General features: G+C 40.2%; 1 protein-coding gene across 1 annotated transcript in view; it reads left to right on the top strand.

Annotated features, from left to right (window-relative positions):
• col24a1 (collagen type XXIV alpha 1 chain) overlaps window positions 1–13,351 on the top strand; it is a 109,556-nt gene that overhangs the window by 37,824 nt on the left and 58,381 nt on the right. The window contains exons 5-12 of the mRNA XM_030434034.1: window positions 1,437–1,490; window positions 5,860–5,913; window positions 6,922–6,975; window positions 9,543–9,587; window positions 10,495–10,548; window positions 11,045–11,089; window positions 12,422–12,475; window positions 13,155–13,199. Coding sequence (XP_030289894.1) covers window positions 1,437–1,490; window positions 5,860–5,913; window positions 6,922–6,975; window positions 9,543–9,587; window positions 10,495–10,548; window positions 11,045–11,089; window positions 12,422–12,475; window positions 13,155–13,199 — 405 coding nt within the window. The remainder of the gene's footprint in view (window positions 1–1,436; window positions 1,491–5,859; window positions 5,914–6,921; window positions 6,976–9,542; window positions 9,588–10,494; window positions 10,549–11,044; window positions 11,090–12,421; window positions 12,476–13,154; window positions 13,200–13,351) is intronic.

Here is a 13,351-nt window from a genome sequence, read left to right as displayed (position 1 = left end):
CCCTGAAAGGTCCAAAGTCGACTTTAAAGAGCCCACACAGGGTTCTCCCCAGACGGTGGAACAGCGGCGCTGCGCCGCTCTACCGCTCGGTCAGCGCCGCTATACTCCGCGCGTGACAGTGTCGAGCGTCCGTCCGTCCGTCCGTCCGTCCGTCCGCCGTCCCTCGGTTGACGGCTAGGAGCTCCCGGCTGACGGCGATGAGCGTCCCACCGTCCCCCGGCTGACGGAGTTGATGACCGGCTGTCCGTACGTCCGTGTCTCCCCCCCCGGACTGACGTTGACGAGCGGTCGCCCCCCCCCCCCCCGGACTGACGTTGACGAGCGGTCGCGCACCCCTCCCCCCCCCGGACAGACGGTGCGCCGCTATACAAAGAATTTCTGGGGAGAACCCTGCCACATTATTGACTGAGTGGACCAACGTAGACTCCATCACATAATGGCAGTAAAACCAAATACGTGTGTGAAGATGCCGAGCTGGCAGCAACACACATATCACTCACAGAAATGCCCTCATGTGCCTGGCTCAAAGAGGCTTACTCAGGATGTGGTAACATTTTCGCCCACTGATGAGCTAAAATGTCCTTTCCTACTGGTGTGTCTTTGTTCTAGGCCTGCATGATATGAGGAAAATCTGTGAGGTGCGATAACACTGTTCAATATATCACATAACTTGTGATAAATAAACAAATATTGAAGTTGCATATTATTAACTATACATCTAATGATGGCTAACATTGGTTGTATTGCAGGTGGTGATGGAGGTTGGTTGTGTTTCCTCTAGAAGTTGCAACAACTGCTCGGCATGTTTTACACAGTACCTGTAACACGTCGTCCCTCCTGAATCCAAAATAAGTCCATATAGCACAAGTGCTGTTTCTTTTCACCACAAGGTCTTCGTCGACCACATTTTCATCGCTTTTCTCTCCTACCTCAGCCATCATAACCTGGCAATCACCACCAAACTGATGCCGATTAATTTTGTCAGGGTAGCTAACGGCTAGCTGGGGCTTCCTCTTTTTGGCCCTTGTATCCAGGGCTCCGTCCTTGACAAAATGACAAGAGGACACTGTGTTTTTCTTTCCTACAATAGGTGAAGCACGTAGGGTATAAGGGATCACTGCCCCAAATCTGTTACACTGTTTAGCACACCAGGAATATGCATCACGCATAATGACAACAGGAGTTCAGTGCTCCACATTATACCTGAGAGCCCCACAGTGCAACATTATAAACCAAGTGAAAGCTTCCATGATTGGTCAAACCAGAATGTGCATTCCATAGTGAGATATCAAGTGAGGCTTGAAAAAGAACTACAGTATTCCTTCACTTGTTTATCTTTAGTTCAGATTGCTGGCAGAAATGTACTTTCCACAACAAGCTGATGTTGTCAGTAATGCACAATAATTTAATGATGTGTCTCTCTGCATCTGATCCAGGGTCCCACTGGTCCACATGGACACCCAGGACAGCCTGGACCACCTGGGCCCAAGGTGAGTGATTGTTTCCCAGGGTTCTGGTATTTGTGGGTGTGGACAATCCAGACGAGTTCCCTCAGAGCTGAAAAGAGCTCCACTCACCCCAAGACACAGGCCATGTCAATGTCATGCTCTGCTCCCACACTTTATGTCAAAAAAGTTTTACATGTTCAGTTAAGAAGTGGCACGAGTAGTGTCACACCACAAGTGCTCTATATGTTCTGTTAATTACACAATTATGCCTTTCTTAATTTAATTGGTAAAATAGATAATCATGATTAGGGCTGTGGAGAGACACATACAGGAATTTACTTGTTACCTGTAATGGTTTTACTATAAGATATGGCTGAACAAACTTTGCTGTTTTAGGGAGCTCTCTATGAATCTGAGCAGGGACGAGGATTCTGCTAATAGAGCTATCTCCCTAATCATACGTAATGAACACTAGGGCTGGGTATCACCAGGTACCTCGCGATACGATACTATCACGATATTTTGCCCACGATAACGATAATATCACGATACAGCGATAATCGATATATTGCAAAAAATTTCATCCACGATACATCACGATATCTGTGTCACTGAAGAAATTCAGAATTTATTGACTGCACTGAATCCATTTCACAGGAATTACAAAACATTGTCAATCAATTTCACATGAATGACAGCCAAGTAAACAAAGAGAATATTGCACAGTGTCTCTTCTTAACACACACACTGACTACAACTATCATTAAATATCTATATGTGTGGGTTTCAGAGCTACTTAAACCATTTTTTAAATTGTATTTGGTTGTATACCTATGTTTGAATAAAGATAAAGCTGTCCTCCGAAGAGGGGTTGTGGTGGTGGGCCAAAAAAAAAAAAGAAATGTAAAAAAAAAATTAAAAAAAACGTTTTCTTTTTTTTTTTTTACATTTTTAAATATCAATATTTGGCACCAGTGTATCGATAACGTACCTCAAGGCGAAATATCGCGATATATTGTAGAATCGATATTTTGGCACACCCCTAATGAACTTATTACATTAAGTCTAAGTTTAAAAACAAACCAGGTGAAGAGGATGGTGGTAGTGTGCGCTGCATCAACAAATGGGGTTGGGATTGTGCACAAACAGCAGAACAAACTGATAATTCTGGGTTACAATGTCTATGAATATCATTGGACTTTACTAGCCATGCAGTTGTGAATGAGCCAGTCATTATAAAGCATATCACACACAGTTGATGCTGATCACCCAATACATGCACTACTTCAGGGGTCCTCCTGAACTGATCATGTATGCAAACCTAATAACATGTTGGATCAAGCTACAGGGAAAGGGAAAAATGACATCAGATATTTTTTCATGAGTTGGGAAAATGGCCTTTGGGTATATTGGAAGTGTTTCACAAGCATATAATGATGGATGACGCTAGTGGGAAAACTAAGAAAAATTATTGTTAAAATAAAACTGGCAAATAATGTATGGACAGTGATATTTTATTCAACCCATGTTAGAACACTTCGTACAGCTGCTAGTTGAACCATTCTGGTGAAATTCATCCATTGATTCAGATTGGATATAAGGAGACTAAAATGTAAGATTTGTAAGAAATGAGAAAAGGTATGTGCACATTTGTAATACTGTATGTCTAAAGACATCGGAAATTCCATAGTCATGTATTCTTTTAATTTACTGCTCCTTGTGTATTCTGTATGTTTTCTGTTAAGATGGAATTCCAGCTGAACTGCTGAGACAAAGGATTGCGTTCAAAAAATCAAGAAAATTTGAACAATTCCTGACACACAGAATCGAAACCGTATGGTTGCTTGTTGATTATGATAGGTTCCACCCAAAGTCCTCAAAGTAATTTACCTTCCTATATTTTCCTTTCAGTGAAGTGGGCATAGATTTTTATTCATAATTTTTTATAATAGTGGGGGACATTGGATTTGGGATCGACAGTAAAATTACGATTTCAAAGAAAGGAGTGACAAGCCTTAGCTTAAGAGAGTTTACCATCGTTGAAGAGACAGACAGAAATCAGCAGACTTTGTATTAAGTTTAAAGCCGAGTCTTTGGTTGCTTTCTGATCAGTCTGTTTTTGAGGAAAGCTCTCCAGGTCAATGAATTTTCTGTTAAATTCTGTACATTCACAAAAGGGTATTTGTCTGTAGTTAGTTTTTATAAAATGGCAAATGGCATCAATTATAGCAAAATCTGACTTGTTTTTCCATACAAAGCCCAGCATTTGCTGTTGAGAGTGTGCGCAAGTGGGATTAAAGCAGACACAACCAGATGTATGCAAGCGTGATAATGAGTCAGTGTGTTGTGACAGTCTAGCAGGAGAGACTTAAAGAGTCAAGGGTGTTGGCCTAAATAACGCGTAGATCTTTGTTCTCCTGGTTTTCACCATAGGCATAATCGTGCTAGTCCCGGCTCATTTACTATAACACTGACTTCATAGATAGGGAAAACAAGAAATAAAGCATTTTTAAATCTCTGCTAAGTTTTTTCCCAGCATGGCACCAGATGGAAATGATACATTTGTTCAACTAAGAAAGGATGTGGGCAGCTCCAAGCAGATGGTTGCGGTGACTGTGGTCCCAAGTGGCTACCACAGAAAGGCTGTCTACACCATGTAGTCAGAAGGGAAGGAGTCATGCTATAGGAACAGAAACAGACACTTTTTACTGGACAGTGGATAGCTTCTCACTTGGAATCTTAGTCAGTACATATACAGAATAGCTAAAGACGAGACACATTTAATAAAATGCAATAGTTTCATGAATCATTATCTCTTTGCCTTCCTCACTCCAGACACATAACAAGTGTAATGTCCTCTTTTCAACATTGATTACAGCATAAGCAGGATTTGTTCTGTGCCACCTCTGACCCTGCTGGGACACGTCTGGCTGAGGGCCTCTGATTGGTTATTACGAAAGATAGGGTTTCTGTTTACACATGCAAAACCAAAATCTGTTCATCTAATACCACAGTGGCCTATCAGTGAGTCATTCTCACACCCAAACTCTTTTGTGGAGGCGGTAAAGGGAATCAGAGACTCTTTGTCTCAGTTTAGGAAAAGGTTTTTCTGTTGAAATGTGTTTGGTTACCAGGACATACAGCGGAATATCAATCCCGAATGGAAGCTTAGTTGACATGTGTTTTAAGCACTGTCTAAAATGTTATGACGATGTGCTTGCACAACTTAAGAGAGACATTCAGTCTCCTTCACACACAGCTGACTTTGTTTTTCTCAGACAGAAGGAAATCTTGGTTTATGCAGTGTTGCTCTCCGACCTTCAAGCTTGTCAATGCCTCACTGGGTGTCAGTCAAAGCTATTGAAATATGATCTTCAAAATCTAAGGAGGTAATACCTATTTAAAGTAGGTGCAGAGTTTAAAAGATGTAATGAAGGTGTTCGACACAATTGCTCATCACCTCAAACCATAACCAGCTGTAAATCTTAGATAATACATTTTAGATTTGGGGTCTATACTATACCTCATCACATACACATCACACATCAGCTTTTTCTCCTGGCACACTGGAACAGCTAACCATTCTCTGATACCTGAGCATTTAATTTTGTGTAAACTGCAACAACAACAACAACAACAACAACAACAACAGATAATTAGATCAAATTGTCATGCTGAAATTATTTGGAGGTCGGCTAACATTGCTGTTTTTGCACCAAAACACCATTGTAGATGCAGAGCTATCTGGAATGTTAAAAATGAACATTTTTTTTATGTTAATCGAAAATATTTTATGACCCTAATTCATATCAGTTTGGAAAGAAAAGCCTTAAAAAGCTGTTGAAATCTAATATTGCTGTTCTGTGGAAATTTACTTAACATCAGCTCAAACCTTGAAAACTCTTTCATGTATCAGCGAAAATGTCTCCCTCTGTCCTTTATGTATGAAAAATTGAATGCAGTTAAGATGTATAAAAAAAATCGAGGGTCCTCTTGAAGCTCCTCTTTGCGTAAGCTAAAGAAAAAGCATTTGAAAGTAAAATAAAAAAAGTCTTTAAGTATCCTTATTATTCATAGCCTGTGACAGTTTTAAGTTACTTATTTCAAAACATACACCTTTCTCTTTAAAGCCTGTAGTCTCACGTATTGAACCGAGCACCAAATTGTTGTAATTGCTTGGACATTTTGAAGTTCATAACTTTCATGCCTGCTGATCACTTCTCAGTTGTTTGGAACCACTGTGGCAGGTAAACACTTACATGTTGCTACCTTTAGAGAAACTGCATCTTAAGGAATATCCACATTGGAGTCTACATGAAGCCACAGTGTTGCAGTTAGATAGGAAGATAAAACAGGAAATACATTTGAGTCGCTTAAGTGTCCTGAACAAGTGAATCTTTTTCTATTCTAGGGTTCAAAGGGAGACCCCGGGCTGTCTCCAGGCCAGGCTCCACCAGGGGAGAAGGTAGGAAATCTGCCACCGGTCTCTTTGTCATGCTCCCTGTCCCTATGTGTTTCTCTCAGGCCCTTCTCTACTTTTCCCTCTTCCTTTTGGTTTCATTAGAAGGTCTTCTGTTCTGCCCTTTTGCTCACAAAGGCTTTGCTCCTGACTTGAGATGGTATGCTTCCAGTCTTTAACACAGTCCTCTTTCAGACCTCATTTTGTCTCTGCTTACTGGCGGCTTTTTAATCTCTTAAAAATCTCCTCTTGATTTCATTTACGGTAATTTGAGCATTGAGTTTCTACCGACTCAATGTTTTCCAAGTTGTGGAAGATTAAAAACTTTTTTAAAATTTTATCTAATAAAAGTTGTTTGTATACTATATATTTGTTACAGTGCTCAATGAATGAAGTTGATAATCTGGTTTTCCTCATCACATTTGATTTATTTAGCAGCTTCCTCTAAACTACCTTCTTGCATTTCTGACTCATTTTATTATCATTGATTTGCCTGGTGATGTCACAGCTGGTCTCTTACTTTACTCTCTCTCCTCTTTTTGTCCCTCTTTCTTCCAAACATCATTAATAATAAATAATGTTTTTCCTGAGCAGCACCACTGACTGTCATGAACTTATTAAGATCCCAGAAGTATCTTTCTCCCTTCAAATCGTAGCGCTCTGTGATATCATAGAAATCCCCTTAGAAGAAAAACGAATAACCTCTCCCTCGACATTCTTTCTGGGATTGCCAGATCAATGTTTGGTTAAACTCAAAACCAAACACAGGTTTGTGTCCATATATATCCAGTCTCAACCTTTTAACTGTCCATATCACCCATATTTGGAAAATATACTATCTTTTTGCTGCTCAAGGATGATCCCACATAAAAAATAGTCTGTTGCACATTTTTGCTATTGTTCATCAGTAATCTTAGTTTAACAAACAAGCTTTTTTTTGCTGCTTTTAAGTGTTAAGTAATGTATACAACTGAATTTACTTTCTTACCACTGAACTTACTATTGTTCCAATAGGGTGACAGAGGTCCACCGGGTTTGCCTGGGCTGGATGGATTTCAAGGTCGACCGGTAAGATTTAGCATTTTCAAGCTGGTTGTGTTTAAACCTTTTTACTGATTCTGAAAATAGGAGAAGGCTTTTAAGACTCAGTTATTTTTGTATGACTTAAAGTACTTTAAGTACTGATGTATTACATTAATGTGAGACAAAACAGGTAATGCACATGTATGTATATCTGGTTCATACAAGTTATAAGTTGGTTAAGCTAAAGAGTTCAAGTTAAGACTGACTGCCACTGTATCTGTATTCCCTCTGTGTTCTCCCCCAAGTGTTAGCCACAGTCGTGAGCTGAGGCCTCTTAATGTGGTCAGTATTAGGTTACCCTGTCAGAGCCAGCCTACAGCCCACCCTGCTCTCTGCCTGTCTTGAGACTTCCTGTCTGGCTTCATATTGATAGAAAGAAACATGTACAGATATCTGTAACCTTATCTCGCTCATTTTCTGTCGTACTTAATCTACTAACCTCACACTGTTTCTTCATCTTCACTGTCTCTCCATATACCTCCAACTGTGTTGCTGCCCCTCTCTGTTAACGCGTAAGATCTGTTAGTATTTGGTGTTACCTGACTTAAAACTGACTGGCTTTGAGTTCAAGGTCAAAGGCCATCCAAAAGAGGAAAGGCACCCTGCCAAGAGTTAGGGGGTCAATGACATGCACAATATCCCATGACTCCTCAGGTCAGCCATTGTCACATTCTAAAGAAGGAGAATTTTGTGGCTGCTGCTGTTAGTAAAATGAAGGACACTGGCATTCTCTCTATGTCCACCAATGTGCATATGTTCAAACACTCATATACACACACATATTTTCTTCTAGCTGAAGTATGTTCAAATCTACATTCTGTGCTGTGTTGCTGTGTTCAGCTTAGCTGTTGCTCGAATTAAGCCTGTGTCCTTTTGATGCAAAACAGACTTAATCTGCTACTGTAGGTCGCCCACATGGTTACATCTCCACAGTCGTCCAGGTCTTATTGAAGCTCTGAGTCTGGTCTCCACATAGCATAGTCTCCCAGGAGGCCATCCCAGTGTTTGCAGTAGCTGAACCTAATATACCCAGTACATGAACTGTGCCCCTTCAAGTATTTCAAGAGGAAATGACTTGCTCAGGGGCTATGCTCTTTACCCCCAAGTGGGCCTTTTATTGAGTGTGAAGGTTCATATGTCACAACCTCAGAAACACACGACAGTGTCAATGATACCGTTCAAGAAGATCTCTTGCTGCCCCAAAAAGATAGTGACCTGGCCCTGACCTTGTGTTTTGGACTTGTAAACATCTGTTGTTGATAATCATGTCAAAGGGAAAATGAAAGGGCTTAAGAGAAGAAAAGCTCTGATTTACTGAACAATAAATCCAGTTTAATTTACAAAGAAGTGCTTGTTCAACTTAATGTGGAATTTGGCACACAATGAAAGTGGATGAGGATGAGCAAACTTTTAATCTTATAGAACGTCTTTATGTTTGAGTTGTGTCAGTTTCCTTTTAATCTTCACCCACGCTGTACTCTGGAGAAGATTAATGTTTAATGATCATACAGAACCCAAAATGGGCAAGGGACTGACTACTGGAAACACTACACAGGACATATGGGATAATGTAACTTAAGTGAGAAATTAAACATTAGCACAAAAATGTCATCAGCTTTTAATGTCAATCATACATGTTTAGGAATTCACAGTTAGAATTAGCCTACAAATCACACCATCCCAGTTCAGAGATCATTAACTGAGACCTTTAGAGTGATACCGTGATTAGAGCGATGCTGGCTGCATGAAAGAGGATACAGAATATCCTTAGATCCCTTGAATTGCATTGTAAAAATACACTAAAACATTTGCATAACTGAGATGTGCAATAACAACTGCAAACTCTGCAATTCTTCATCATATCACTCACTAGTAGTCCTCTTCAATGTCTTATGCATTGTCAGTTGCACAGCCCCCCACATAGGTCCAGACTGAAATCTGCTATGACATGGATTGCTGTGAAACTTCATACAGATGTTCCTGGTCCAAAGAAAACTTTGGTGATCCATTGAATTTTGCTCTGATCCCACCAGCGAATTGACATCTTTTTTTCTTTTAGTGAAATGCCTCGACAGCTATCAGATGGATTGCTATTAAATCTGATACAAATTTTCAGGGTTCTCAGAGGATCGATGCAAATATGTAATTACATGTATGTGAGTTTATTTACATACAGTAACAAAATGTCTGGTGATTCCCTGACTTGTACTGTAGGTTTTGTGTAAAAAATCTCGACAACTTTTGACTTACCTTAACTTGACCTTTTTAAACAAAAAACATGCAAGACTGATGTCATTCCCCGCAGCCTTTGCTTTACTTGTGTTTAGTTCTAATTAATGAGTGTTAGCATGCTAACGTGCTAACTTAAGATGGTGAACATGGTAAACATTATACCTGCTGAATACCAGCATGTAAGCATTGTAATTGTGAGAATGTAAACATGCTGACTTTATCCTTAGCTCAAAGGCCTGAGATTTCTTATGCTTTTCAGTGTCTATGGTGTGTTTCATGTGTAACATACAATAAACACAATTGTTTATTCCATCCTCAAGGGTCCTAAAGGTTATCCAGGGCCACTCGGACTGCCAGGAGAACAAGTAAGTGCTGATGAGCGAGTGTGTGTTTGTAAGCAAAAGAAATCTTTTTATTATTATATTACCATCTTCATCAGTTGTCATTAGCACCGATGGGACATTTACAGCAAAAGCCTTAGATAGATGTTTGGAGTCACAGCATTCCCACATACACAAACAGGGTGAGTTCATATACAGATTGACACACATACACACACAGAAAACACAGATGTGACTGTGTGCGTCACCAGCCAGTTGCATAAGTCCTTGAGCTGTCCCCTCTAGTCAGTTGTTCCTTTTTATCTGCTTATCCTCTCAATGAAGGAAAAACTTTTTACCTCATCAAAATGCTAACAGTTAACAACATTACACACGTCCACATCAGAAGGAACTAAGAATAGCGGTTCAAAGGAAAAAAAAACATTTGATCACTTTATTGTTGATTAAAGATGACTATTTTTTGGTTTGAGAATGAGAACTCTAATCAACAACAACATAACATGCTCACATATGTTTTATGGTTCTGTCAGAATATGAATATTACATTGAAAATGCTTGATTCTTCAAGGTCTTGGATTTATGCAATGTAATTTTGAGGTTTTTTAGGTTGTGCTAGATTGGAGGATCAGATGAATGAAGTGTTTAGTGTCATTTCAACATGGGGCTGATGAAACAGCAGTGTGTTAGTGAGGGAGGGGTGTGCAGAAGTAGTGTAGAAAGGTACAGTAATAGACGGGGTGTCTTGTTGGAGGCTGTCTGGAATGAACAGTGCTTGTTTTATTCCTCAGTTGGCAATGGTGGTAGAGGTCTGTGTGTCTCCTCTTTCACTTTATCCATCCATCTAATCTCCCTATTCAGCGTTCACTCAATCTCTGCCTCTCTCTCTCTCTCTCTCTCTCTCTCTCTCTCTCTCGCTCTCTCTCTGCTACAGGGTGTACCAGGACTTCCTGGGGAAGCTGGGGCTGCAGGTTACCCTGGCAGGCAGGTGCAGTGAAAAATACAAAAATATGCTTTCAGTTCCTTTATCGATCCTCTTAGATTCTTCATTGCTCTGTTAAGAATTCACAGCATCATTAATGATAACTGCACAATGCACACTGCTTTCTGCTTCCTTATGTGCATTTTTTCACCCATTTTGGGTGTGGAATTAGGTGGTAAAGAAATACTTTGCATTTGAAGATATAGTTTAGAATAAAATTCATAAACTAATCAAATTGGTTTCCTGCTGTCTTTTCACGTGTGCAGTCTGTGGTCTTAAACTATGTGCACTGCCAGCAGTGCAGACAAGGAAATATAAAGTGCAACTTAAAGTATAAAAAACATGTGTTTTCTTTTAGCTGTCTGTCAGTCAAGCCTGCTGTATTTCTCTTATCAGACCATTCAGAGTCTTTTGTGTCCAGGTTTGTGTCACCATGTGAAATCACTGTGCTTGCAGGTATTGTGACAATAAGTCCTCCTCACCAGTCTGTCTTTTGTTGCAGGGCTCAGCGGGGCCGCAAGGTAACCCAGGGCCTAAAGGTGTCCGTGTAAGTACAATTGGCACTCTGCTCTCACTCTGCCCTCTTTTCTTCAGTAGCACTGGACTGAACACTTAATTTCCTGAAAGGATTAGGGCAGTGTCAGACCCTCAGTTTTGCTCCAGAGAGACCTCTGAGTTGTATTTCTGACATACTGCCTAAATTGAGACTGCTTGTGGGGGCTGGTCCAGGCTCTGGGTTGTATCTATAAAGGCTGAGTGTTTTTTCTTAGTGTCATTCCTCAGCAAGCAGGAATGCCCCCAAAAACAGGAGAACAGAAAAAAGAGAGGCGGACAGAAGACAAACAGATGGGTGAAAGTATGAAAGAAGACGGTCCAATGAGCTAGTGAGAGAGGGAACTTGCAGCTCAGAGAAAGCAGATAAGGTGGGATTAATATGTCAGAGTGAAGCAGGCAGGTGAAAAAGAGCTGCCAAAATGGACAGCAATGATTGGATATGAGAGAGAGACAGCAGAAGAGAGGGGATTATTAATCATATAATGTCCTATGCCAACTGACATAAATATTTTAATGCAAAGCAAAAGCTCAGTCACTATGTCCAGAAATATAGTACAGCTAATGTATTTCAGACTTTCATGTCCCAGATTTATGATGTGGGAGTTAAGTGGCTGCTCCTGGGCACTATTATTCCAAAGGCAGCTACTGCAGAAACAGCTTTCGCATCTAATATTATGCATGGGGGCTGAATAGCTTCATTTTGGATGGACATTAGCCAACAATCCACTTATAATGTGATTTAACTTGTATTGGCTGCCACATCTGCAGATCTTTGAGCACCTCAAGTATATGCGCTGACTTGCAAGTGTTGGAGGGACTTGGAGGTACTGATCCAGCCCACATCATACTTAGCAGCATATTCCAAATTCATTTACACTGACCGACAGATGGCGGTAACGCACCAACATATTCAGCAGTGTCCAAGCAAAGACAGGGAAGAAGAAGAATGTTTACAAGTAAACATGGAAATAATGATGGTGGATTTACAGTACTTAAGAATTTGGCTTTCTAGTCTTTTTATGTGGAAGGAAATAAATTCAACAGCTGTGTTGGAGCTCAAGGTTGTAATGTGCAATTTGGTGAGTGTCACAAAACGCTTGTTTGTTTTCAAAGAAAGTTACAAAGAATGTGAAGAGAGATGGTATAGACTGAATAATGCTCAGACTCAAAGCCAGTGGCACTAAATATTCCCCCAGAATTTTCTTCAGGATCCACCAGGGTTGTGGTCATGAAAGTCTCAGAAATACTATATCAGAATGCCGAAAATGTGGTATTGTTCTAATGTTCAGACAGTGTTGTTATATGAAATTCTGCTAATTTCCAGGGTTTCATTGGGCCTCCTGGTGTTGCTGGGCCACCAGGGCTGGAGGGGGAGACAGTGAGTGATGTTTCTTTATATTAAGTGCACATGATGATAGGATGTCTCTATACGTCATTTTCTTCAGGTCTTCCTACTCCATGTGGTTGCACATCTTTGTCTGATAATTACAACCTACTACCTGACTGATGTTTGATAGATGCCAGCTATGATGAGACATTTTGGGATTGCACTTTCTAATAATCAACGTGCAGTCGGCTCTGCAGCTGATATTTTAAGCTGTCTTTTAACGTTATTAGGTTCCAAGAAAATATGTGAGGAAAATATTTTTTTCCCTTTAGTCTATGCCTGAATGATGTCACTCATTCCTTCATTCTTTTGAGATTCCAGTCCCAATGAAATCCTGGTCTTTTTGACACTGTTATGGCTGGCATTTCATCAGTTTGTTTTGTGCCAAGGGAACTGTTAATTCAGTTTGATGAAACAATTACTTAAATCCTGGCTTAAGGCTGCCTTGGCCATATTAAGAATATGCAATTTCATGGTTTATGAGGAGTGTGATCTACATCCTATTCAGATAGATTCGATCAGAGGATCAGTGCCATCATTCTCTTACATATGTTTTCTAAATTTCTCTTAACTTTAGTACAGTGCTTAAAATGTGCTTTTAGTCCACTTCCCTGTGAGCAACACGTTTCATATCCCAGATTTGAAACATTCTTTTCTTTTTGTTTTGTAGGGCAATCCTGGTCCTGTTGGAAAAGCTGGTCCCAAAGGAAGACACGTAATAATGAATCCATTTTCATTTTTGCCATAGCTCATAGTTATACAATTACATTTCTCATCTACCAACAGCTAAGGGACTGGGGATACAGCTGCTGGTGTGGTGCATCTGGAAAATCTTGGAGATTCTCTCGAAGATACAACAGATGTAAC

This window comes from Sparus aurata, chromosome 11 (genome assembly GCF_900880675.1).
Source record: "Sparus aurata chromosome 11, fSpaAur1.1, whole genome shotgun sequence".
In the NCBI taxonomy this organism is placed as follows: domain Eukaryota; kingdom Metazoa; phylum Chordata; class Actinopteri; order Spariformes; family Sparidae; genus Sparus; species Sparus aurata.
Note: the sequence above shows the minus strand (reverse complement) of the source record. Positions and strands in the feature narration are given on the sequence as shown.